This window comes from Acomys minous (assembly GCF_964271855.1).
Source record: "Acomys minous genome assembly, chromosome: 6".
NCBI classification, from domain to species: Eukaryota; Metazoa; Chordata; class Mammalia; order Rodentia; family Muridae; genus Acomys; species Acomys minous.
The window spans coordinates 113087287-113114486 of record NC_140487.1 but is presented as its reverse complement, the minus strand read 5'-3'; the positions used below and the strand labels follow the sequence as shown (position 1 = coordinate 113114486).

Below are 27200 nucleotides of genomic sequence, written 5' to 3'. Positions count from 1 at the left end.
TTAGGGTAAAGTGGGACCTGAGAAGACCTGCTCTACCACCACCACCACCCCCCCGCCACCCCCCATGACCACCCCCCCGCCAGGTCTCACAACCTCTGGGACTATAGACGCTCCCTCAAGCATGCCACCACACTAGACAGGCCCCAGACAGACCAGCCCAGAAGGAACAGTAGGAATGGCTAGTGAGAAAGGGGTGCCCGTCCTTGGCAGGGAGGCCTACGCTGCCAGGGACTCCGGTTACCGGAAATAGTAAATCTCCCTGCTGCCTGTCACCTCTGACTAGGATTGTCTGCTGCCAGGAAGGGAAGAGGGAAACGTCCTGTCCACCTGCCCCTAAACACTCCAGGGACACCAAGGACCTGGGCCCACTCTCTGCTCCCTGTCCCAGCCTTGGGGCCACAGGGGAACAGTTATGCTGAGTCAGTAAACCCTATTGTCACTGGCCAAGGCGGGAGACAAGGCAAGACGGTGGGGGCAGGGGGCACAGGGATCCCAGAAGACGGACATCACCCCTGAACCTACTCTGTCAGATCCAGTTACAGTGGAGTCTGAGGCCCCAGTTGGGGTGAAGGCCCTGATTTGTTAGCACGAAAACACAGGACAGCACAGTATAAGCCTCAGGGCTGGACCAAGCTGCTAGGCTGTCACCTACCAGGTGGATGACAATACAGAAGTCACTGGAACACTTTCCACTGTACACTGGATATGGGGGTTCCAAAGAGCCCTGCTGGGATCTCTGTTTAATTCTTAGAGACGAGTACAGAGCACAGCCCTAGGCACTAGGGCCAGTGGGCCAGCATACAAAGGAAACAGAAGGAAGGAGCAGGTAAGGACAGCAAGTGACTCAGCCCTCAGGGAGCTGATATTAGCTGCAGTGAGAGACCATAAATGAATGCCCTAAAACGTGTCTGTCAAATGGCCAAAGAAGAGAACCAACAGGGGGAAAGAGCAGAGAGTAGCTGGGCATAGGTTGTTAGCCATGGCCTCGAGGGAAGGCCACAAGAGGAATGAAGGCATGGGTGCCTCGGATGAGGAAGAGGAGCATGGAGGAACAGCAGCTGTATCAGCCCGAGGCAGAAGGACTCTGAGAATGCTCTGAAATGCCTAGGCAGTGGTGGCGCACGTCTTTAATCCCAGCATTTGGGAGGCAGAGGCAGGCGGATCACTGTGAGTTCGAGGCCAGCGTGGTCTACAAAGAGAGTGCAGGACAGCCAAGGCTACACAGAGAAACAAACAAACAAACAAACAAAAAGAATGCTCTGAAAATCTTCGTGGGCAGGTCTTCTAAGTGTATGACTGCCCTGGGAGCTGAGGTTCTTCCTGCCCCTCATTTCCCCGAGAACACGGAGGGGCTAGGATTCCACCTCCTCCCCAGAGACGTGTTCAGATACCAGGTGTCCTCAGATCTCTAGTGGGGGAGGGACAGGATGAGTGAAAAATGCAGAAGGCAACAAGGTCAGATCTTTGATTTCCGCTCAGGCCAGCCTGGGGCTCTGATAAGTTGTCTCTTCTTGTAAAGCCTCACATTCCCCCCTCCTCCTGGACCAGAGCATCTGGTCCTGCTATCTCCTACAGGATGAATAAACAGCCAGATGAGGGGGGGGAAAGATGAGGGGCTGGACCTCAGCTTTCCCATGAACCTAGACCAAAGCCCCTCCCTGTAGGCAGAGGTGTGGAGCGCAGACCATGCCCACCTGAACTGCCCAGGCTGATCTCCATCTCCAACTTGGTTTCTAGAGGTCCACAGCCCTGCTTATGCCTACCTGGGCCTCAGCCTTCCACTTGGCACTCAGGACTCAGCCAAAGGTGGCAGACATGCCCCTCAGCGGAGCAGCCTTTGTTACCAGGGTGCTAGAGCAGACCGGCCCTCGTGGGCACCAGGCCAGCACAAGGCCTGGCCAAGTGCAAACAGCACACTTGGCACCCAGGTCCTGGAGCATCGGAGCGGGCAGGGTGCCCACTGGCCCCGTCACAACAGACCATCATCTCCACCCTGTTGAGGGGCCCAGGCAGCAGGCACTCCTGCTGGGAGTTCAGGACACTGCAGAAGCTTGTCTCCCTCCCCCACAGGGAATCAGTAGTGGGAACCCAGAGGGTAGCAATAGAGGGTCCAGATGCCAGCGGCCAAACAAGGAGACCAGCAGAGTAGACGCAAGGAAGTGGAGTGGAAAGTCAAGGGATGGAGCCAGAAGGTCACAGATTTGTTATTATGATGGACATCCCAAAGGGGAAGAAGGGTGGGGGGGGCGACTCTCCCTTAGCTGCAGTAAAGACACTGGGGTTGGCCCAGCACAGCAAGGACAGTCTAATGTGGTCCCACTGAGGCCTGGGTGGCGCCAGATGGGACAGAGAAATAGTGATGATGACAAGGCAGTGCCTAGTTCAAGGCTCACAGTACTTGCCAGAACAAAATGGCAGGGTCCCACTCCTCCAACATCTGGTTTAGGGACCACTTATCACATTTGAGGACTTGTCACTAAGCAAGTGAACAGACACACTGTATATTTCAAACCTTTTAACGTTCTTTCACTGAGTTTCATTTCTAAACAGTCATGTATGGCTCCCAGCTACCACAGCAGACAGATGCCTGCAGTGCCATCACCATGCCCCAAGCCAAGCCTAGAGGAAGGAGGACGGCCTCCATCCTCAGAGAAGGAAACTGAGGCTTGCCCGAGGCCAAAGCTAGACAGCTGGTAAGCCACCGAGGAGACGGGAGTGCGCGCCTGGTCCCAGCCCAGTGCTCCCCACCCATGGTTATTGTCGGCAGCACCGGGGCAAGTCTAGCGGAAATCATACATGCAAGGGCGATAAGGCCACCTCGTTAATCAAGATATCAAGTCCCTTTGCTTCCCATCCCAATTCTGCCAGCTACAAGAGTTATCACACACAGACCAGAAGTTCTGGTGGCCATTTCTAAAAGCACTTTGATTTTTTTTTCTTTTTCTTTTTCTTTTTCTTTTTTTTTTTTTTTTTTTTTTTTTTTTTTTTTTTTTTTGACATGAAGAAAGGGCAGAGAGATCATGGAATATTCCAGCTAGTGAGGGTCCAAATCCCTGTGGGCATGGGGACTTTTTCCTTGAAAAAAAAAAAAAGTGGAGCTGTGTGTCCTTAGATCCTCTGTGGGCCACAGAACTGGGTGGTACCCGCTCTGAAGAACGCAAGGCCCCTGAGCCTTTATGTATGTGCTCCTTACAGAGTGCTGTGCTCCTCACTCCAATATGCCCACCACCCAAGGCCTCCTCAGTTGCAGCCTCTGCTCTGAGATTTCTGAGAAAGACATCTTTTTCTCTCACGCATCTGTAGGCCTTCATTTCCACCTTACAGCGAGAGTCCTAATCACAGTCATTTGAGTTGCTCTTCTTTGGAGCCAAAGCTCTTTGGGGACAGACAGCAGATTGGTTTGTTTGTTTTTTTTTTCATTCTCTCTCTCTCTCTCTCTCTCTCTCTCTCTCTCTCTCTCTCTCTCTCTCTCTGTGTTGTGTGTTATATAACTTTCTCCTGAGTGCCAGGATAAAGGCATGCAACCACCACCACTAACACTCAGCTTTATATAATGTTTGTTTGTTTGTTTGTTTGTTTGTTTGTTTTCAAGACAGGGTTTCTCTGTGTAGCCTTGGCTGCCTGGACTCGCTTTGTAGACCAGGCTGGCCTCGAACTCACAATGATCCGCCTGCCTCTGCCTCCCGAGCACTGGGATTAAAGGCGTGCGCCACCACGCCCGACTATATCTGGTCATTCTTAGGGCCAGCAAAGCAGGGCTTCTCCTGCCACCTTGGGCACCTTGTGAACGTTTGTGTCAGATTTAGTAGGTCTGGACTGGGCCTGGGGCCACATTCCTGAAGCTCTCCCAGGTGAGGGCCACCCTGCAGATGAGCCAACCCTACAATCATAAGGCCACAAAAGGGCTCAGACTACACGGTGCCCTCCACAAAGAGCTTCTTTCACTGGACCCCCGAGAGCCAGTGGCCTGCCGGGGAGCCTAAGGCTAGAGAGAGACAGAAGCAGGATTCAAGGCCAACACTGCCCATCCAGCCTTCCCACGCATCACACCACCACGGACCCCACCCACATCAGGCAGCCGCCACAAGCATGGAGCCATAGAGCCTGGCCCTCAACGCTGCTCCTCATCAGACCAGCCCAAAGAGGCCCACAGCCGAGGAGGCCCCCACCCCAGTTGTGGTTTCCAGCTGGTTCCCCTCCATCACTTATGTAAAGAGGTCCAAACTGCTCTGTTCTAAACTGTCATTTTCTGCAGAGTGACCAGCCTGGTGCTATCCCTGCAGCCTAGGTGACCAGGCTCACACATTCCTCCCGGAGCAACATTGCCTAATTTAACCAGCTTCCCTGCTCCCCAGGGCTCTCAAAATAGCAGTTGCCAGAATGGGGGAATGCCCTAATGGTCCTAGAATAAATAGTTTGTCCCTCCTCCAGCCCCAGGGACCCAGTCCGGGAGCAAGCAAAGCAGGCTCCACCCTACCTGGTCCCCCTTCCTGTCCCCCATCCTTTTTTTTTTTTTTTAACCAAGTCTCATGTCGCCCAGGCTAGCCTCAGACTTTCTATATAGCTGAGAATGATGTTAAATTTATAATCCCAGCACTCGGGAGGCAGAGGCAGGTAGATCACTGTGAGTTCGAGGCCAGCCTCGTCTACAAAGTTAGTCCAGGACAGCCAAGGTGACACAGAGAAACCCTGTCTCAAAAAACCAAAAAAAAAAAAATAGTAATAATTTTTTTTTATAATCCTCTTGCCTCCACTACTCTTCAGGACCTGCCAGGGCAAGAAGTGAACCTGGGGGGGGGGGGGTTGGAGAAGTGAGGAGGGAGAGGGGACTAGGGAAAGAGAGAGGGACATTGGAAGCTGTGAAAGTACCAGGATTACAATGAGAGTGCTAGGACTGTAAGCGTATACCACCACACCTGGCTTATGCACACCACCACACCTGGCTGATACACACCACCACATGTGGCTAATGCACACCACCACATCTGGCTGATACACACCACCACACCTGGCTTATGCACACCACCACACCTGGCTGATACACACCACCACATGTGGCTAATGCACACCAGCACACCTGGCTTATGCACACCACCACACCTGGCTTATACACACCAGCACACCTGGTCTATGCACACCACCATGCCTGGCTTATGCACACCACCACACCTGGTTTATGCACACCACCACACCTGGTTTATGCACACCACCACACCTGGCTTATGTACACCATCTTGCCCGGCTTAGGCAGTTTTGGGGACTGCACTCTGGGCTTTGTGCACACTTGGCAAGCACTCTACAATGTAACTGAGTCACCTTCCCAGCTGCTGCCTGCCCTTTCCATGCGTGCTCCTAGGAAGTTCCCGTTCTCCCTCCTACTCCTAAGCCCTCAGGCTCATGTGCATGGGTAGCTGTTGCCCTGATCACCCCACCAGGCTTCAGCTTTCACTTTCTCCTAATGGCAAAACCCCGATGCAAGAGTGGATAGCTGCTGTCAATCCCAAGCCATTGATTATGACCTAAACACTTCCGGTACTTGCAGAGTTGGGCTTTAGCACCCCCTTCTTGGAGGAAGGTATATGCTCAAGATGGGCAGGGACTTACCCAAGGTCACACAGCCCAGAGCAGGCAGGTGGAGTGGGGAGCCAAGTCTTAAGTGTCCCAAACCTCCTTGTAGGAAGTGGGCCTCAGTGGAGCATGGAGGTTACCATGTTAGGAGTCTGCTTGCCTGGGTATTATTCTTGGGAATGCTCACAGAGACACCAACCACAATTCACCCTGACATTATGGCTCTAAGCTCCCAGGAGCACAAGCTGTGACTCAGAATCCCCTTCTCCACCCCAGGGTCCCAGATCAGGACTGCCACATTAAAGCAGGGAACACCCAGACTACAGATGCAGTGGTCAGGCAGCTGGGAGTGCCGGCACTCCACTGCAGCCTGAAGTGATCATTAACCAGGGCAGAGCAGAGCAGAGCAGCCAGGAGGGCCCTGCAGCCCAGTGAGGCGGGGCCAGTTCCTCCCTGTCTGCCTCTGGGACATCCTGCAGCCACACACTAGGTCAGTGAGGCCTGGGGCGCCAGGTCACCGGTCAACTCATGTTTTACCAGTTGTTCATAGCCAGGCGAGGGGATGGGGGGGGGGTTTGGCGGGGTGGTGGTGGGGTGCCTGGAGGGTATCAGCCAGATTCTTACAGTGTCCTATGTCCAGTGCTCTCAGCAAGGCTTGACCTAGGGCTTGAAGCTTCCCCAAAGTAAAGGAATGCAAACTGCACGGAGTTCACCTAGCACCCAGCAATCTTTTTCTCTTTCTTTCTTTCTCTTTCTTTCTTTCTTGTTAGTCAGTTTGGGTTTTTTTGAGACAGGGTTTCTCTGTGTAATCTTTGTTTTGCTGTCCTGGTCTCACATTGTAGACCAGGCTGGCCTCGAACTCACATCGACACGCCTGCCTCTGCCTCCCCAGTGCTGGCTTGAACCCAGTAATCTTAAAGTGAAACAAGAAACGCATAAACTAACAGGTCCTGCTGGGTACCAAAGCCTTGTTCTGGTTGACAGTGGTTTATACGGCCTCTAGACTCCAAAACCCCCTGCGAAATAGCTATTGCCATGTCTTACCTAACAGATGAGGCCCAGAGAGGCTAATCTAGTAGCCCACTGGCAACAGCACCATGTTAGAGCTAGGAGGGGACTCAGTGTCATGCCTGCTTTTCCATCACACAGCCTCGAAGTACAACATGCAGGACTTGGGGGGAGGGGAGGCTAACAGTTTAATGTAAAGGGCCCTTAGGCCTCCTTTGTGGTGCTTCTGCCTGACTAGTTTGCTATTCCTGGTTTAAGTGACCTAGGCTCAGACCCCCTACCCAGGCTGGAGAGAGGCTGAGACAGAACAGGGATGAGCTGGGGGCTGCTAGAGACGGGCACCCCTCAGGTGCCAGGTACAGCTGGCTCCTGAAGTTCTAGCATCTGCCAGGAGAAGAAGTGGGCCTCATGTAGGGTGGGGGGGGGGGGGGCTACAGAGGTGTGGGGGGGGGGGAGCACGGGACATAGGACACTGTAAGAATCTGACCTCTCAGAGTGTTGCAAGCAGGATGGTGGGACCCCACCCCCACCCCCATCCCCTGGGAGGTCAGGTCCTCCGTCTGGAGAATTCCCTTCAACTGCTCAGGTGAAACAGAGGTGAGGCCCAGGCAGCCTGCTGGCTTTGATCTTATCACAAAAATTCCTATCCCAGTGTCCAGGTTCTGCCCCCGCTTACTGGGCCCACTTAACCCTTTCCTGGCACTTCCACACCTCAGTTCCAGGCTTGAACTGACCCCTGCCTCCCCCACCTAGGAAAAGAAAGGGGGGAGGGGTGAAAGGGCTGTGGAGACTCTAATCTCCTCTCTCTCCCCTTCCTTTCTTTCTTTCTTCCTTCCCTCCTTCCTTCCTTCCTCTCTTTTAAAGACAAGGATCTCATCAAACCCAGGCTGTCCCTGGATTCTTTTACTGATTGATTGATTTTTCGAGACAGGGTTTCTCTGTGTAGCCTTGGCTGTCCTAGACTCACTTTGTAGACCAGGCTGGCCTCGAACTCACAGCGACCCACCTACCTCTGCCTCCTGAGTGCTGGCACTAAAGGCATGCGCCACCACGCCCGCCCGGCCCTGTCCCTGGATTCTTTACTCTTCCTGTGTCCACCTCCAAGTACTGGAGTCACAGGCATGTGCCACCATTCCCAGCTGTCGTCTTGGTTTTGAGACAGGGTCTATCTATGTAGTCTAGGCGGGCCAGGAACCTGAGATTCCTCTGCCTCAGCCTCCAGAGTACTGGAATCACAGGCGTGTATGGCCACACCTAGCCGTCTTCATTACAGGGCCTAATCCCAACCCGAGGCCTGAGGGTCGCTCCCCATTGCCCTGAAAGGAAGTGCCCAGACTGTATAAACAGCTCCTTATTCTACATGTCCTGAGACTCACAGTGAAGCATGCACCTAACCCTGCCCCCACCCTCTACCCTCCCCCACCCCACCCCCACCCCCCATCTTCTCCTCTGCCCTAGCAATCCCAGGCTCTCACCAGCTCATTGTTAGGGAAAGAGGGACACAGATTAGCAGGGAGAGGGTAGCAATGAGGAGCTGAGGCCCGCTGAAGAGACTCTAGTCTCCTCCAGGCCTTCTCCTGGCAGCATTCTCTCTCGGCCTCCCTCCCCAGCAGACTAGCAGCTCCTTTAGCCCTGCGCTTTACCTGGCAGAGGCTACTTAGTGGAGTTTTGTAGAAACGAGTGAATGAATGGTCCCGTTTTGCATCTGGAGATTAGGTTTCGAGAAGCTAAGGCTTGCCCCGAGCCTCTCATGTCCTTTGGGACTCTTGAGGCTCTTAAGCTAGTGCTCAACTGCCAGATACCAACAGTGACCTTGGCTGTTTGCCTAGCTTTAGGGACCCACAGGACCCAGAGGTGAGCCCAGGGCTCAGACCACTGCAGGAGAGACACACAACACTCGGGAGGCAGAGGCAGGCGGATCACTGTGAGTTCAAAGCCAGCCTGGTCTACAAAGGGAGTCCAGGACAGCCAAGGCTACACAGAGAAGCCCTGTCTCGAAAAACAAAAACAAACAAGCAAACAAACAAACAAAAAAAGTTCAAGGACGCCTAAGGTCACATGGAACAGTCCCACACTGTTTCTGGGCTCAGCACTTAGGGGCTGGTAGCATCAGGGAAGGAGACTATGACAGAGGTGATGGCCGGGAGGGTATTCAAAGGGGCCAACTTGGGCTTGAGAACATTTTGCCACTTATTCCTGCAAGAAGCTTCTTTACTCCGCCTTAGGCTGGTAGAGGAAGGACCAAAGCACAAGAACAGGGGTGGGGAGGGGGGCAGGGAGGGAATGGAGGCTCAGTGAAGAGAGTAAGATGTAGCTGTGGCCAAGTGGGATCCAGGCCTTGACCTCTTGCCTAATCGTCTGGCTAGGTGGGTGGGTGGGTTGGGGGGGGGGTGCCGCCGAGGTGGATGTCACCCTCAGCTATCTTGGGGACTTCCTGTCATTCTTTCCTCAGCTTTAACAACTCCAGCAGCAGGCAAGGGGTCCCTTCCTTCCAGTTCCTGCACATCCAATACAATGGGGACAATAGGATCCAGGCAGAGGGGGCTGTGGGGTGGGGACGGCCTGGGAGCTCTGCCTGATGCTTCCTCTTCCTTAAGCCAAACCCACCCACCTTCCTCCAGGAAGCTGGTCCTGACAACAGGAGCCAAACTGGTCTCTTCCTCGCCCACCCAACTACTTAACTATGAATGATGGCTTCTGACCTGGGCCATACTGAGGCTCATGGGTCCTCCTGCCTCTCCCAGGCCTAAGGCTCCTGAAGAGCAGGAACCCAGTCTCCAATCCCTTCCGGGGAGGTGGTGACTCTGGGATCTTGGGCAGGTCACTGTTTTTAGAGCTACTCCTGAGGCAGGAAAATACACAGTTGTCTGAATGACAGTTTGGGACTCGTCTGTCGATTCCATGCGCGTCTGCATAAGGAATATCACTTAATCTTTCCATACTGAGGGCACATAGGCTGGCTCCACCCACCAGCAAGAAGCCCATCGGGGAACAGGCTGAGGAGCACGCTGGATGTTCAGTCCCGGTGAAAGCCACATGCCTCTCCTTGGGGGACCAGCGTTGAGATGGAAATCCAGGAGGAGAGATAACCACGCCTGAGAACAGGAGCCAGCTAGGCCCATGTGGCAGATACACACCCCGCCTCCAGCGCTTTGCCAAGACGGACTTGTTCCCCGTGTTCTCTCTAGAACCCACTAAGCTTGACCCACCAAGGGAAGAATGAATTCTGTCGGATGGGATACGCTGGGCTCCACTCCCAGGGGTGCTACAGACTGCGTAGGTGCTGGGCCGCTCTGTGTCTCAGGGGAGATAGCACAAGGCCCACAGACAGTAGGGAGGGCTGAACCAGAGGTGCCGGCCAGGAAGACAAGGCCCTGTGCCAGGCTGCCCCGGCGGGGGGTGGGGGGTGATAGCTTTAATCAAGGAGGTGTGATCAAGGAGGTGTGAACACTACTAAACTCAGGCTTGTGGCCGAGGCAGAGAAGGGACTTCTTCAGGGAACTCTGGGTCTCTGTCCTTCTGCCGCCCCCCCCCCCCATCACCCAGGAAGGCAGAAGGCAAAAGTGGGTGGTGAGCTGTGAAAGTGACAGAGGCTACTAGGCCTGGGATTTATGAGCCCATGGTCTCAAAGCACTCAGCCAGCCAGGGCTCCAACGAGAGGCATATGATACCAGTTCCCAGCTATTTGAAAACTGGAACCGCCAAACACGGACCGGGGATGAGTCAGCGTTTAGGAGGGGCTGCCAGGAGGTGGGGGCTGGGCTGGCTCCTCCATGGGAGAGGTGGGCTGGGAAGGGGCCAGTGGCAGCTGGGAATTCCCAGCCTAGCCCCAGAAGAAGCATCTGTGGAGGTCACCCCAGGCCACCTTGGAAGCCCGCCCCTTGCCAAGCCCCTGGCTGCCTCCCCTTCCCATCGAAGCTGCGGGGAGCTGGGAAAGAAGTCAAGAGTTAAAAATGAAACACCTGGGCGTGACCCACCCTGGTAGGCAGTGAGGGCTGTCTGCTCTACAGCTGGCCCAACGGGGCAAGACCATACACCCCTGTGTGTCCCTCTTTCTCCCTAGTTCTGCTGACTCTGCGAGTCTACAAGAGCCAGATTCAAAGCTGTGTGGTGCTCCTGCCATGGTCCTACAGCCTTGTCCTGGGCTCCTTGGGCAAGGTCCTGCATTTTCCAGGCTAAGCATGAATGGGAAGGATTGTTCAGGAATGGGGTCCCAGGACACCCCCTCTCCTGATCCTCAGAAGATGGTCAAACATCCTCTCTGCACCCATGGGAGCCATTTGGCCACACCTTCTGTTGCTCAGAGCCTACAGACTGCTCACAGCTGGAAAGGGGACGGATTTATCTGAAAGCCCCAGCCTTTCCCAAGCCACACCCTGGGGTGTGATTCCAACCCCCCCCTTATCCTTCCCCCCCCCTCCAGGAAGGAGCAATCAGGGTAGAGGATGGACTCTGGCCTGCAGCTGTGGCCTCAGCGAGGAAAGGAGGGCATAGCTTGCAGATCAAGCACAGTTGCATCCAGGGCTTGAGAAAGGCAGAGGAAGGAAGCCATGCCTTCAACAAGCCAAGGGGGGTGGGGGCGTGGGGTTCTTCCCACACTCTGGTCCAGAGAAATAGGACATCAGGCACTAGGAATCCTACCTCAGGTTGCATGCTGGCCTTGCACTGGCTAAGAACAAGTCAAACAGCAGCCACTGGCTATCCATTACCTACCATATTCCAGGTATATCCATCTGGTCAACCTCTAACCACCACAACACAGGCACTGCCTATTTTCAAAACCGATCTAAGGATCAGAGAGGTCCAGCAACTTGTGCAAGGTCACACAGCCAGCCAGGGATAAGCTACAGATTGGAAAGGAGTCTCCTTGGAGCTCACTACCTATCCTGTGGCCACATACCCAGAGGAAGAGGGTTTAAATGAGGACACAAAGAAGGGAAAGATGGGAAACAGGAAATTATAGCTCACCCCACACCCTGTAGGGTACAACACAAGAGCAGTGGCAGAAACTAGCACATCTGAGTTCGGGGCCCAAGGAAGACCATTATCCCAGGATCAGTGTCAGCCAGCTCTCTGCCTAGTGCCCGGCCAAAACTTCAACAAGGAAAGCCAAATCGCTGCCCTCAGGGTGTTTCATAAATGCGTTCTCCACACAACAGACCAGGGACTTGGCTGTGGGTTCCAAGGAATTCCTTCTGGTGAGTTCCACAAGTGCCCTCCACTCAGCCCCAAGTTACCATAAAAGCCTCAGCTTGGGCAGAAAGGGATTCAGTGACTGGAGAAGCCCAGCGGGGCACTGGCCTTGACATTAGTCAGTCACCCCCAGCTCACACCGCCCTTCCACGCGGCTCCCTGGAGTTGTCCCATGATGCCATGGCAGCTCTATCCTTTTGGGTGCTCAAGCCTGAGACTCCGGAGCCCTCCCAAGCTCCACTCTCTCTATCCCGCCCACTCCCAAGCCATCAGTCAACCCTGTCAACCCAACTCTCAAGATGTATTGGTTAGTCAACTGCTTCTCTCCATCCATAGACCCGGTACTAGGTCCAGTCTGGTCTGGGTTACAGACGCCTTGCTTTTGTCCTTGATCCTCACAGCAGTTATAGCCACCCTGTTAAACCATCAAGGCTGGAGAACTGGAGAGGCAGCTCAACAGTTAAGAGCACTTGCTGCTGTTGAAGAGGACCTCAGTTTGGTTCCCAGCACCCACGTCAGGCAGCTAACAACCACCTGTAACTCTGGCTCCAGGGGCTCTGACTGACGGCCTTGTCTTGCCTCTCTGGCCACACAGACCCACACACACATATGTAAGAATAAAAACATTTTGCCGAAGCTGGGCAGTGGTGGTGCCCGCCTTTAATCCCAGCACTTGGGAGTCAGAGACTGGTGGATCTACATGAGTTCGAGGCCAGCCTGGTCTACAAAATCCAGGATAGCCAAGGCTACACAGAGAAACCTTGTCTCAAAAAAATAAAAATAAAAAAATGCAGCCGGGCGGTGGTGGCAGGTGGTGGTGGAAGGTGGTGGCGCACGCCTTTAATCCCAGCACTTGGGAGGCAGAGGCAGGTGGATTGCTGTGAGTTCGAGGCCAGCATGGTCTACAAAGCGAGTCCAGGACAGTCAAGGCTACACAGAGAAACCCTGTCTCGAAATAAAAACCAAAACCAACCAACCAAACAAACAAACACCAGGTCCCTTCAAAAACCCCAGGACTCTGCCATACCCAAGGCTGTGCCAAATCTGCTGCCCGTCCTTCATCTACACCTCACTACCTCCCCCTCATTGGTGCCGTCCCACAGATATGCCAGCACACCCCCACACCTCCAGGCTTCTCGCTGACCGTTGCCTGGATGCCCTTCCCCAGACATCTGCCCACCTTCACTTCCTTCCTCTCTCTCCAGCACACGTGAGCAGGACTTCTCCAACCCCACAGGACCACTCGCTCCACCTTCCCTCGCTTCACTCGGCCCTCTGACTGGACTGTCTTCTGCTCCAGCCAAAACACAAGACTCAGAGGGGTGTTAGAGTTCTTCAGTGCGCCTACCTATGACGTCATTGCTTACCTGCTACGGGGGGGGGGGGGGGGGAGGGGGGCGGGGGGCGGGGTGTGACCCTGCCCAGGGCCATATAAAAGGACAGACCCTCCACATGGTCTCACTCTTTACTCCTTTTCCCTGCCCCTCTCTAACCTCTCTCTCTTCTTACTGTCTCTGTCTCTGTCTCTCTCTGGGGTACCCCCTTCCCTTTTTCCTTCTCCCCCCAACCCCATGCTCATTTAATAAACTCCTCTACATAATATCTGCTGCCTGGTACCTTATTATACCTTATTACCTTGCATCTTACTGCCTTTAATTTTTAAACATGAAAGTGAGAATATGACTTTTATTTTTCTGCCGCAACTTTGGCGTCTCGAACGGGCTCAGGTACAAAGACAAGGCTCCATAAATATTTGTTAAATGAATTTTAAGTGTGATACACACTGGCCAGCAGCCGCGGTTTAAAGACTGTTTACCAGCCATACCACCGGCTCACTCACCAGTCTAACCCACAGTGTCAGCCTTTGTGTGACAAGCATCCCTGAAAACCCAGAGCAGTAGGGAGCCCTCCTCTATGTCCCAAGGGAGAAGGGCACTAGTAGATCGTCCCCAGGATGCCTCCAGTGCCCCTAGGATGATGCTACGCTGTCTCTGAAACCCTGGCCCAAAGTGAGCTTCATAGGAAGGAGACAAACACGATTCTGATGTCGGCTCAGACTCGAAGGCCTCACATTCCCAGGCTTCAAAGAACCACCTTGTTTTCGGGGCTTTCCTGACAGTGCCCCCCCCACCTCCCCAGCAACCCAGCCATCCAGAGGCAGTCATGAGCCACACCCCTCTCAAGGCCGATATTGACACTGCCTGACGCCACCAAGCTGGGTAGTGGGGCTGGCGGCTCCCCGCGAAGTGAGTTCCACACATACTTCTGGGTTTCAGTCAGCCAGCTCCAGACTCTGAGATCAGGAGTGGGTGGCTGGGCCAAAGAGGCCAAAGCTTGGACTGGGGCGGGTTTACAACAGGGCAGGGACCCTCAACCCACCTCCCCTTTGTCCTTGACAGGAGCAATGAGGGAGAGGCTTCTGCGGACCGGAGCTGGGTCTCCATTCCCCGTCCTCCGCCAGCTTGGCCCTCACAGCTGGAACTGGACCAGGAGAGGAGAGAAAGGCCAGGACTAGGAGCCTGCCTCTTCCATCTCCAACTCAGAAGGTCCAGAACTCAGAGGTCTGACTTCCAAATTGTCTCTGATTCATCATCCATATCTTTCCAAATCCCATCCACAGCTCTCACCGCAAGAATCCTCAGGCTTTTCAAGACTCATCCTAACCTCCAGACCCCAGGAAGTGGCTGAAGATCAAGCAAAGGCTCCCTGCAGGTCATTGAGGCCGCAGGCCACATATTCCTCTCATCGTGAACAACGGCCGGGGACAGAAACCTTTCCTGTCCTACAGAGCGTCAGGTCCTCAGAGCCTGGGCCCTAGCGTCATTCAACTGTCAGCAGGGCCTAAGGGACTATTGGATGACGAAATAAGTGAGCAAACCTACAAACGTCTGCCCCAGAGTCCAGCTTCTGGCATCGCCAGAAAACCCACAGTTGCCGAGACACGGCCATCCTGAGCCTGTGTCATCACTGGGGGCCTTGCCTGAAGTAACTCCTGTTCCACGTTGGACCAGGGTTTTTTACTGTCAATGACATCAGTGACAAGTTTCATCAAATTGTGATGGTGGGGCCTGGGAGGTGACTCAGTGGGTGAACACAAGCCCAAAGACCTGAATCCGATTCCCAGGAACCACGTGGTAGGAGAGAACTGACTCCTCACCACATATGTGCCTACCACATACTTAATACATATAATACATTATTTTTTTTTTAAAGAATCTAAGGGCCAGGCCTGTGGCACACACTTTTAATCCCAGCACTCGGGAGGCAGAGGCAGGCGGATCACTGTGAGTTCGAGGCCAGCCTGGTCTACAAAGTGAGTCCAGACAGCCAAGGCTACACAGAGAAACCCTGCCTCAAAAAAAAAACAAACAAAAACAGAAATTTAAAAAAAATTTTTAAATAAATAAATAAATAATAAATAAAAATAAAGACTCCGATGGTGGCTACAGGCAGGGATGTGGGGCACTGAGCAGTGTCAGGGGAACCATGCATACTCTCAATTTGACTCTTCAAAGTAGGCAGGTCCCCTAACCTCTCTGTGCCCCAATTTCCTCAGCTCAGGTTCTAGGGATCACACTAGTCATCATGGCTTAATATATTTCAACAAATAAACTTACGGAGCGCTGACTATGCCAGTTGACAAAACAGATGCCATAGTTACCACTGAGCCCTGCATAAGACTGGCCCTGTCAGAGATCAGTCATGGACGGAGGAGGGACTCGGAGGCCATACCCCCTCACGGCTGAAGTTCTGGCTGCTGATGGATCATGGGAGAGAGAGAGTCACTGTCTTCAGCTACGCATCTACTGCTGAACCCACCAGGTTCCAATGCATAGTTCCAAGCCCGTGGTCACACAGATAGGCCCGATTAAACTCAGCGGGTCACAAAACAAAACAAATAGACCTGAGAGTCGAAAAGGGGTGGGGGCTGGGTAGGCGGGGAGAAGAGAGAGTGGGGGGTGAGAGCAGCTAGTTTGCATTATATGTTCATGAAACTGCCAAAGAACAAGTTTAATTAATAATTTAATATTCAAGCATGATGAGGAATGAATAAAAATAGGGAACAAATAAAACAAACAAACAAAAATCAGATTTAAAAAAAAGCCAATGAGAAGGCTCAGCAGGTAACGGTGCTTGTGGCCAAGCCTGACCTAAATTCAATCCCTGGGACCCACAGGATAGAAGGAGAGGACCGGTTACAACGAGTTGTCCTCTGACCTCCACACATGTACCACCCCAGCCACCCGTGCGCGTGCGCGTGCGCACACGCACACACACACACACACACACACACACACACACATACACACACACACAGAAGATAAATAAAGATGATTTTGGAAAAACAAACAGATGAGGCTGTACTATCATGGAACTTAAACAGAACAGAGGAGACAGATAAACAAGATTCAAGTAGGATGGTGACAAGGAGGAGGAGGAGAAAAAGGAGAAGGAGGAGGAGGAAGAGAAGAAGAAAAAGAAGAAGAAGAAGAAGAAGAAGAAGAAGAAGAAGAAGAAGAAGAAGAAGAAAAGTAATGGGGCTGAGAGTGCAACTCAACATGGACCATATGATTATATGTGAGAAGCCCTGGGTTCAGTTCTCAGTGCTGCCCTTGGGGGGATGCTGTTGTATGTGAGAACGGGGGAAGTGGGCAGGGGCAGGGGGCTGGGGAGTGGAGCAGGGCAGAATTATCAGGACCTGAAGGAAAGGAGGCAAAAGTCCTGTGGATTCAGGGAGAAGTGTCCCAAGCTGAGGAGGGAAGAGTAGACAGAAAGGCCCTGAGGTAGGAGTATGTTTGTCACCTTCAAGAAACAAAGACTTAGCCAGGCACAGTGGCTGAAGCCTGGAAGCCCACCCAGCACTTAGGTGGGGAAGGAGAAGGAGTAGGTAGGGTCAGGAGTTCAAAGTCACCCTCTAACATAGTCAGTTTGACACAAGCAAGGCTGGGATGTCTAAAACATACCAAGAAAGAAAGAAAGAAAGAAAGAAAGAAAGAAAGAAAGAAAGAAAGAAAGAAAGAAAGAAAGAAAGAGAGAGAAAGAAAGAAAGGAAGGAAGAACAATGGGGAGACAAAATAACCAAAATACACATACAAATTGTCCAAGAATTTTAAAATGTTCTCAAAAAGAAAAAACTAGCAAGGAAAAACCCCAAGCCCACCAGAAACCTAGTAAGTGAAGCACGATCTAGGAAAGTGGCAGCAGAGTTCCAGAGGGAGTGGGGTCCTGTGAACTGTCCAAGTTGGGGTCCAGCACTAATTCTCAGGAAGGAGGGGAGGCGGTGAGCAGGGGATAGCAGAAGCGATGTGAGAATCTGCTGAGAAACTCAGTGTCCCTCAGTCAGCAGACACTGGATACAAAAGACTCATCTGCAGTACTTGGCCACTACCTGGCCTGCACCCCCCAAAAAAATCTTCCAACCCCTGTGCTTACTGTCTTTCAAATCCTAAACCTACTCCCTTTCAAGCACCTTTTTAAAACCATCTCCCAGACAGGGACTCAAGCCCACAGATCCTAACTTGCCTGTGCTCATCCTGAGAACAGGCCTGGGCCGAGCCAAGCAAGGCGCAGACACCTCAGACGCCCAGAGTTCAGCCTGGGAGACTGGGGTGGCGGGAACCACATCACTGTAGTCCGGCCTCTGCCGAGACTCTGAGGATGGTCCTGCAGCCTAACAGTGTACAATGCGCACACCCTCTCAGCTCTGTCCTTCCCCCAGGCACAGGTCTAAAACAAAGGGGGTTAACCTCTGGGGAAAAGGGTAGCCAGCTGTGGGGGGGGGGGGCCGGGGGGCAGGCCTGAGGTCACTCCAGGAAGGAGAAATCCCCAGCTCCCACATTCAGCCTTCCCTGGAAGGAAAGTCAAGGGAGGCAGGAAGCAGGTATTTCCTCAGCCTAGAAAACACTGTCATCATTCCTGCCACCCCTCAAGACTCCTATCAACAGTGGGGCTGCACCCAAGAAAGGAAGAGCTAAGACTGCAATAGGAAGGAAAGGGTCAACAGGCCAGGCTAGGCCCTGAGTCAGCCAGGCCTGGGCCCATCCTTCCCCAAGAACAGAAATTACTCCCCCACCTAATCACAGACCACTGTACTTGTCTTGCAGTGAGGCTTAGACTTCTCAGCCTAGTGCGGGCCGCCCTCCCCCACCCAATGCCGCCTGGAATCCAACTGAAGAGCTGAAAAGATCAAGGGCAGGGGGCAAGGTTTGCTGGGACACAGGGCTAGAAGCTGATGTCATGAGAAGCGGCCCTGGCCAGCGGCTCCGCCCATTTCACAGATGTGGACCACAGACTTGAGGAGCTGGGACTCAAACTGGGTCTGTAAGACCCCCCCCCTCCCTCTCTTTGGGGGAGGGGGCCCAACTCTGAGCTTGGGCGGATCGGTCCACGTGACTCCTGGGCGGTATCTATGATCCTATAGCCCCGGTGCTGCCCTGCTCTCTCCTCTGAATCACGGCCCACCAGGCTGAGTCCTAGAAGGCGCTGAAAGGCGTGTCCCAGCTCACCCAAACTGCCTCAGCCCTACCCTGGGCCAGCACACAATAGCTGTGCGGAAAGTATATCTTCCCGATGAATGAGCCTGGGGGACTCCCAGTGACTGTCAGGGAATGCCGCTCAATTAAGATTTGGTCAATGAACAAGTGAATAGGGCAACGGTGGCAGTGGGGGAATCTCAGTAGAATTCCTCAGGCTCTCAGCAAACAGTTCCACCCACCACTCCTGCCATTGCACAGCCCAAGCGTGAGGGAGCCCTTCAGCTGGGGACAGAACTCAGGGGAGGTCCGCAGAAGATAGCATTCCGGGTCTAGGTCATTTTGCCTTGGGGAAGGAAAAGTCAGTTTTAGGAGCTACAAGTTCAGGCTGAATAGGGAACAATTGCTGTATAGTTGTTGGGGTGAGAGGCCAGACAGAAGACTAAGGAAGGAGGCTGCCCAGATGGAGGGTGGGGAGGAGAGGTGTTGTGTGGGTGCGGCAGAAACAGTAAGGGGTCAGGCCTGGTGGGAGGTTAAGGAGTGACTCAGGAGGGCAGAGGTGAGAGAGCGAGCCAGCCAGGCAAGGACAGAGAATCAGTCACTGGGTAAACACTGGCCCAGTTGGAAAGTCAACCTCTTGGCTCTGAGAACAGGGAACAGGGATGGAGACTGTCTAGGAGTACCTGGGCGGCTCACCGCTGCAGGCCCAGATGTGCCCCACCCTCATCTTCCACCCTCTGCGGGTCCATCAACTCCACCCAGCCCTCCTTGAGGTCACTCAGGTCCTCTGGGCCTCTCCTGCCAAGTGCCTTCCAGGTCTGAGGATTCCTGACTCAAAAAGTTGCCTTCTCCTCCTAGTGGCCTCGTGTGTGTGTGTGTGTGTGTGTGTGTGTGTGTGTGTGTGTGTGTGTGTGTGTGTGTGCGCGCTCACTTAGGTGCCCCAGGGAGACCGCTGGAGAAGCTCAGCTGTTCTTGGGCCCACTCATAACAGGGCGCTGTACCCGCACCCATTCCGGCCCAGCTGCCCCGAGGCTTCGCATTCTGAGATCCCTTTACCCACGTGGGACTACCTCCCAGAAGTTAACCAGCTCTCTGCAAGTCTCACGGAGACTCAGTGCAAAGCAGTGATTGATTTAGCTTATGGCTCGGAGGACTCCAGGGTCCAGGGGTGCTCCACACAAGGCTCAATTTTGTTCCAAGTTTTCACTTAAACGCCTGTCTGATCCAGAAGATAGCATGGTAAAGTTCCAGAGAAGACTGACAGGGTACCCATCACCACAAAGTGCCCCTTCTGCCAAGTTGGCAGCAGAAAGGGGTACCCTTGTCCTGCCAAGTTCCCATCCTGCTAGAAGTTTCTCCTTCAGGGCCACGAGAACTGCAGGCCGGGCCATCCCCAGAGGCACCTCTGAGCCTGAACAACGTGGTCGGCGACCCTCAGGTTTCCACGCTTGCAGGGGCGGCCCCTGACCTCTACTCTAGGTCCCTGGGACGTCCCCTAGGAAATCCCCATGCTGCAGGGTGGTGCTGGCCAGTGCCAGCCCAGGGTCCTTCGCGGGCGCGGCCGTCCCGGGCCAGAGTCCCAACCGAGCTGCCTCCGGTGTCCCCGCCAAGTTGGCGCGCGCCCCCCGCCCTCTGCCCTCGGCCGCGCACACTCACCGCGAGCAGCCGCGCGTGCAGCAGCAGCCCCAGCAGCAGCGAACCCACTGCCCGCCGCCCCATGGCTCGGCCTCGTCCGCGGGCTCCCTCGGCGCCGCCCGCAGCCACCCGCTCGCTGTCCTGCGGAGTCCTTCGGACTGCTTGCCTCTGGCCCCCACCCCCCTCCTCCCAGTCCCCGTCCCCGCCCTCCCGTGCACACTCCGCCCCCGGGCCTCCGGCTCCGCCCCCGAGGCGCCAAGTTCAGGAGCCCTAGGCTCCACCTCCAAGCCCGTAGCCACACCCCCAACACCAGGCTCCGCCCCTTGAACAGCCCGTCCTTAGCCTCTAGGTCCCGCCTCCGTGTCTCCTGTCACGCCCCAACAAGACCAGTCCCCGCCCTCTCAATGTCGTTGCCCCACCCACCTCGCCTCCGAGCCGCGAGCTAGGCTCTCTAGAGCCGTGGCGCGACCGACTGTGCCTTTGTCTGGGCCCCAGTCCCCCTCGATGTGGGCTGAGGCCCAACCGGCTCCAAGCCAGATGTGGCCTGGAGTGTGGGATGGGACCGGGACGCCACCTGGCAGGGTATCGAGCCATCCTCAAACACCGCTCCTTCACACTCCGCAACTCACAGAGTCCACAGAAAACAGCTTTCGAAGGGTCCCACATGCATGCAGCTTTCACAGGATTTAACAGTCACAACGTTATGTGTGTCGTGTGTGTGTGTGTGTGTGTGTGTGTGTGTGTGTGTGTGTGTGTGTGTGTGTGTGTGTGTTCGCGCGCACGCGCGCTTTGCGGAGCTTCTGTTTCACTTTAGTTTAACTTCGTTAAAAGTCAAGCCTATTTCTTCGGAACAATGATGTGCTGGACCTCAGGGCCAGTGTTCTCTAGACTGAGCTGTTGGCTCACACTGAGCTGCCCCCAGCTGTCACTAGCACAGCTCACATGCACTTTCCACTAGCAAACCCCACAAGCACTTGCAAGACTTCTCAACCCTCACACACACTCAGCTGCCCACATCGTCTTCATGTTTATGTTTACATCACGTTTACGTTTCTACAGACACAAGTTTCCCAACAAGCTATAAAGCATCTTTTATTTATCAAATGTTTGTTCTCTGCACACAGTGCACGTGTACGTGTCTGTGCCTGCATACATGCTACAGGGCACATGTGGAGGTCAAAGGCGTTTTGGAAACTGATGGTTTCCTACCTGGGTTCAGCAGATCCAACTTAGGTAATCAAGCTTGATGGCAAGAATTTCTACTCGCTGAGCCATCGCTCTAGTCCATATACGTGTTTTCTGATTCCTCACACCTTTTACACTAAGACGTGTGTGTGTGTGTGTGTGTGTGTGTGTGTGTGTGTGTTTCCCACACATTCACCAGCCTGTATATTCTACATTTTTCTCACACATTCATCCTAGTGCGTGGTACTGGATAACATGGCCCCTCCTCACCCTATACCACAGTCTGAACCACTCAGAGACAGAGACCCTCTCTGATTCATACAGATCGTGCTCAGAGACTACAGTCTTCATATCCTGGTTCATACACAGACAGGATCGGCCAGAGCCTAGATCTCAGGTGTTCCTGATAAGCCATTATTATCACGGTTGGCGCCCATGGGCAGCAGCCACACAGGCCTGGAGCTGGGGAGTGTCTCTACCACCTACTCAGGGCCCCGTTCTGACTGAAAATTTCCAAGTAGCCCCAGGCTAATGGGTGGAGAAAGAAAAGAGAGAGAGAGAGAGAGAGAGAGAGAGAGAGAGAGAGAGAGAGAGAAACAGTTTGTGTAATGATAGAGGGAGAACACAAACCCAAGTTTCCATTGTTTCCTGTGAGTTGCTAGGTTCCAGAGACTCCTGGCTGGCTTTGCCGCCAGGAGTGAGGTGGGCTGTGGGTAGAAGGAAATGCCCAGTTCACTGGACGGCGCCAGCACTGTCTGGAAAGTATGGTCTCTGTGATAGGAGCCAGACCACTTGGGGACCTGAGAAAACATTGACATCCTGACCCTTATCCCTCAGAGACGCCCCCATTTCAGAAGACTGGATTCTTCTCTGCTCCACGGGCATAACTATGGGGGACCAACTCACGACCATGAGCGCCAGAAAGCACATCCAAGTAGGCCTGCCAACGCCCTGGCCCCAGCCCAGGCTCCAAGCACAGCACCTAATAAGGTCAGCATCTGGCCATGGCAGGGGGATGGGACAGACAGAGAAGGCATGGCCAGGAGTGGTCCTTAGTGGTCCCTGTTCTGAGGAAGGGGCCAGGGGAGAACACAATCCTGCCTCCTCCTGCCTTCACTATCTAGCTGTGCAGCCCTGAGCAAAGCATGCAGCCTCCACCTCAGCCTCAATGCAGAAAACAAAGGGCGATGTTGACTGTTCCTTATACTGTGGATATGAACACTAAGGTGACCTGAGGAGAGAAAAGAAAGGAAAAGAGTGTCAGATCAGAGATATGGCTCAGTGAGGAAGGGTACCTGTCACCAAGCCTGACTATTTGAGATCAGAGCTCCAGCCCTGGGACCTACATGGTAGAAGAAGAGAATCAGCCCCACAAAGGTGTCCTCTGACCTCCACACGTATGCTGTGGACACTTCAGCATGAGTACTCCCCATACACACACACACACACACACACACACACACACACACACACACACACGCATAAATAAATGAATTTAATTTGGGCTGGAAAGATGGCTCATCAGCTTAACTGATGTACCACGTTTGCAGGGTACATGACCTTTGCTTCCAGCACCCACACTAGGCAGCTCCTAACCACATGTAACTCCGCATTTGGGGGAATGTGACACCCCTGAGGGCGATGCACTCGTGTGTACACCTCCACACATATGCATACACATAGTTTAAGAATAAAATAAGCTGGGTGTGGTGGCGCACGCCTTTAATCCCAGCACTTGGGAGGCAGAGGCAGGCGGATCACTGTGAGTTTGAGGCCAGCCTGGTCTACAAAGTGAGTCCAGGACAGCCAAGGCTACACAGAGAAACCCTGTCTAAAGGAAAAATAAATAAATAAATAAAATGTGAGTCCAGGACAGCCAAGGCTTTGTTACATGGAGAAACTCTGTCTCAAAAAAAAAAACAAAACAAGCAAACAAAACCCCTCCTCAAAAAAAAAAAAAAAAAAGATAAAATAAAAATTTAAAGGATTCTCAAAAGCTGAGGATGTACAACTGGTAGAGTGCTTGCCTAGCATACATACAGACCTGGGTTTGATCCGCAGCACCATATAAATGAGTGGTACTTTCCTGTAATCACAGAATTTGACAGGCTGAGACAGAAGGATTGCCGTAAGTTCAAGACCAGCTTGAATTGCATAAGGCCTTGTTCCAAAAGAAGAAAAGGAACAGGGGACGGGCAGGAGGCATATAGCTAAGCCCGAATAGGAAGGAAGTAGTCACTCTCTTAACACTTTTTGCTATATGGTTCAGGCTAGCCTTGAACTCACAACCTCCCCACCTCCTGAGTGCTGGCAACACAGATGTCGGGAACCACCACGCTCGGCTATGTGACTCTTTCTAGCTGCGCCCTCAACCTAATGAGGAAAAAAAAACAAGGCTACCGTGTAGAAGCTTCCGTCTGGTGTGGAGCAGCCCCTGGGCCCACTTTATGGGTCTCCACCTGATGGTGAGGTACAGCCACTGCCCTAGGATCTCTCCAGCCAGATGTAGGGGGTGAGGGGGCGGTGACATCCTGGCGCTACGTGGGAGGGAACTCCCTGTCTGATGAGGAAGGCTGACTTCAGAGCTGGCAGCTGACCAGCCTGGTGGCAGGGTTTTTTCCAAGGCCTTGCCTGTGTGCGGAGGGGTCAGCATCCGTGACAAATCTCGTGGCATGAGCTGCCTCAGTGGCCTGTCCTTTCCTTACCTCAGGCCCTTTTCAGCCTCACAGATTTAGCTTCTTCTTGCCTGAGTTGCTCGTATCATGGCTGCTGGGACCATGGAACAAGCACGTCTTTGTAGATGTTTGGTCATGATGAACCTAGGCCTATAGGCCTTGCTTCCTGAAAAGGTTTGAGGAAAAGAGATGAGGAGGCTGACCGGAGGGAACCAGGCTCACGTCAGGGAAATAGCTTCTGTCCAGAACACCCTCCAAAGAAGCCCCACCCACATGGGGATCAGTCATCCACCTATTTATTCCCCAAGGCTGGCTGGCTGGCTGGCTTATAGCTTGGAGCCCTCAGTATCTTTAGTAATTGTCCTCAGGCCGTTCTGTCTGGGGCCAGGCTGTTTCCTTGTATGGCTTGGAAGAGGAGCCCGGCTTTTTGGAGCTTTCAGGGGCTTCTGCAACTACACTGAGTGTGCTCGTGGCTTAGAGTGCTTGTCAGAATGGTTAAGACAGAAACAGCTCAAGTGGGTCAAAAAGGTTCCGTAGAGAAGGAGGGACCATGAGGTTTTGAATGGCCAGTACAGGCTAACACTGAGGCTTATGGACCGGGAGCTGGCAACTTTTTTGGAAAAGTGGCTACAGTCGTGGCTTGCCCCTCCAAAACTGATAGGATCAGCTTCTTCTCCCAGTTTCCAGTTCATTCCAAATCTTTCCCCTGCCTCAGAGCCTCTCACCCATCTCATGCCCACGCCCCCCCGCCCCTCCCCCCACCTCCCCCCTATAACATGAGTGAAGGCACTGTGTGGCCTAGCTGTGTGCTACATTCTTTAAATAAAGAAAACAGTTACTACGGCCAAGGGTTGCCTGTGTGGGAAAACAGGCGGGGAACAGGCTGTGTGTCCACGGCTTGGTGTGGAACCAGAAACCGATGTGAAAGCACCGTGGGGACTGCTGTGGGGACTGACAAGCAGACACCATCTTAGGAGTAAAAGTTCCTACAGGCAGGGAAGGGAAGGGAAGGGTGGGGGTGGGGGTGGGGGTGGGGCAGGATCTACTCCTGTTCTTTCCAGTCTGTCCCGTCCTCTGGGCTTCTGTCACGTGACGGGCACCCACCTTGACGGAAGCCTTCCCCAGCTTCCCATAAAGGGTATGCCCCTTAGCTTTCCCATCCTTCCACTCTTCTCTGCCTGAACATCTGGAGCCCGAGATAGGCTGGCGATGATTTGCTGTCATGAGGCCTTGCATATGCAGACAGCATGCTGTTCTTGCTCCGTCTTTCCAGTGACATTCTCTGTGAAGAACGCAGCGCCTGGTGTGGAGCTGGCACCGGGGCCATTTTCCTTTTTTTTTTTTTTTTTTTTGGTTTTTCAAGACAGGGTTTCTCTGTGCAGTCTTGGCTGTCCTGGACTCACTTTGCAGACCAGGCTGGCCTCGAACTCACATCGACCCACCTGCCTCTGCCTCCCGAGTGCTGGGATTAAAGGCGTGCGCCACCATGACCCAGCCTCATTTACCTTTTCATTTGGGTGAAAGGACAAGTTGCTTGGAGCCTGGCGTGTGGCAAGAATGTTCCTATTTTTGTTTGGTTGGTTTTTGAGACAGAATTTTTCTGTGGAGTCCTGTTCTGGAACTCCCAGTTCAGCCTGTCGATCAGGCTGGTCTTGAACTCAGAGGTCTGCCTGCAAGTGCTGGGATTAAAGGCGTGCATTTCTTCTTCCTCAGAATTCATGCTGAACAAGTTCTCTACTACTGAGCTATGTCCTTAGTTTTCTTTTTCTTTTTTTTCTTTTTCTTTCTTTCTCTCTTTCTTTTATTTATTTATTTATTTATTTATTTATTTATTTATTTTCAAGACAGTGTCTCTCTGTGTGTAACCTTGGCCATCCTAGACTCTCTTTGTAGACCAGGTTGGCCTCCAACTCACAGCAATCCACCTGCTTCTGCCTCCCAAGTGCTGGGATTAAGGGCATGTGCCACCACACTCGGCTTCTTTTATATATATATATATATATATATATATATATATATATATATAGAGAGAGAGAGAGAGAGAGAGAGAGAGAGAGAGAGAGAGAGAGAGAGTGCTGTGCCTGCACATACACCTGCAGGCCAGAAGAGGGCATTAGATCACATTATAGATGGTTGTGAGCCACCGTGTGGCTGCTGGGATTTGAACTCAAGGACCTCTGGAAGAGCAGACAGTGCTCTTAAAACTGCTGAGCCATCTCTCCGGCCCTTTTATTTCTTAACGCAGGGCCTCACTAAGTTGCCCCAGCTGGCCTTGCGCTTGTCTGTAACCAAGGCAAGGCTTGAGATTCCAATCTTCTTGCCTTGGATTCCAGAGCAGCAGGTAGTCCAGGCGACTGCCTCAGCAGTCCAGGGTCTGGCTTACGATTTCACTGCTCAGCCAGCTGTGAGTCTTGTCTGATCACTGACAAGGTCCTGAGAAGTAGACAGGTGTGGTCTTTCTTTCTGGTTTTTGTTCCTTTGGGTTTGGGTTTGTTTGTTTTTGTTTTGTTTTGTTTTGTTTTCGAGACAGGGTTTCTCTATGTAGCCTTGGCTGTCCTGGTTTCCCGTTGTAGACCAGGCTGGCCTCCAACTCACAGTGATCCACCTGCCTCTGCCTTCCCTAGCTCTGGAATTGCAGGCATGTACCACCACACCTGGCTTTTATTATTATTATTATTTATTTATTTATTTATTTATTTTATTTTCATTTTAGTTTATGCGCATTGGTGTGAGAGTGTCAGATCTTGGAGTTACAGACAGTTGTGAGCTGCCATGTGGGTGCTGGGAATTGAACCCGGGTCCTTGGGAAGGCAGGCAGTGCTCTTAACTGCTGAGCCATCTCTCTAGCCTCCTTTTTTTTTTTTTTTAAAGACAGTATCTCTCTCTGTGTATCCCTAGCTGGCCTAGACTTTCCTATGTAGTCCAGGCTGGCCTCAAACTCACAGAGATCTGCCTGCCTCTGCCCCCTGAGTTCTGGGCCATATCCCACTCACTAGTTTTTGAGACAGGGTCTTTGGTAGCAGCGGCTGATCTCAAGCTCAGAAAGACCATGAATTCCTGATCTTGCTCTCCCTCTCCCTCTCCCTCTCCCTTTCCCTCTCCCTCCCAGGGGCAGGAATTACAGGTGTGACCACCACACCTATGCGTGTGGGGACTGAACCCAGGGCCTCACACATGCTAGGCAAGCATTCCATCGACGGAGCCTAACCTTCAATTCCAGTTCTGCATACTTTGCTATTCCCTTTTTCCAGATGACCACACTGAGTCCCAGAGGCTGAAGTGGCTTTGCCTAGAGGGTGTCCAGACAGTAAAAGGTAGAATCAGGATTTGGTCCTTGTGTGAGTCCAGAACTTGCTTCCTTGGTCACAGTGAATGCTGCCTCCCCTGGTCAAAGTCTCTGCTCTATCCAGGCTCAGGGCCTCCTCTTAGCTCAGACAGGATGTGATGCCTCTGGCCATGCCTT

The 27200-nt window shown here is 53.1% G+C and overlaps 1 protein-coding gene across 4 annotated transcripts in view; it reads right to left on the bottom strand.

The window, feature by feature from the left end:
- The window catches only part of HSPG2 (heparan sulfate proteoglycan 2), a 104906-nt gene extending 84858 nt beyond the window's left edge, over positions 1 to 20048 (bottom strand). For all 4 annotated transcript variants that reach the window (XM_084787905.1, XM_084787906.1, XM_084787907.1 and 1 more), the window contains exon 1: positions 19899 to 20048. In XM_084787905.1, coding sequence (XP_084644031.1) covers positions 19899 to 19961 — 63 coding nt within the window. In that variant the 5' untranslated portion in view covers positions 19962 to 20048. The remainder of the gene's footprint in view (positions 1 to 19898) is intronic.
- Positions 20049 to 27200: the final 7152 nt, after the last annotated feature.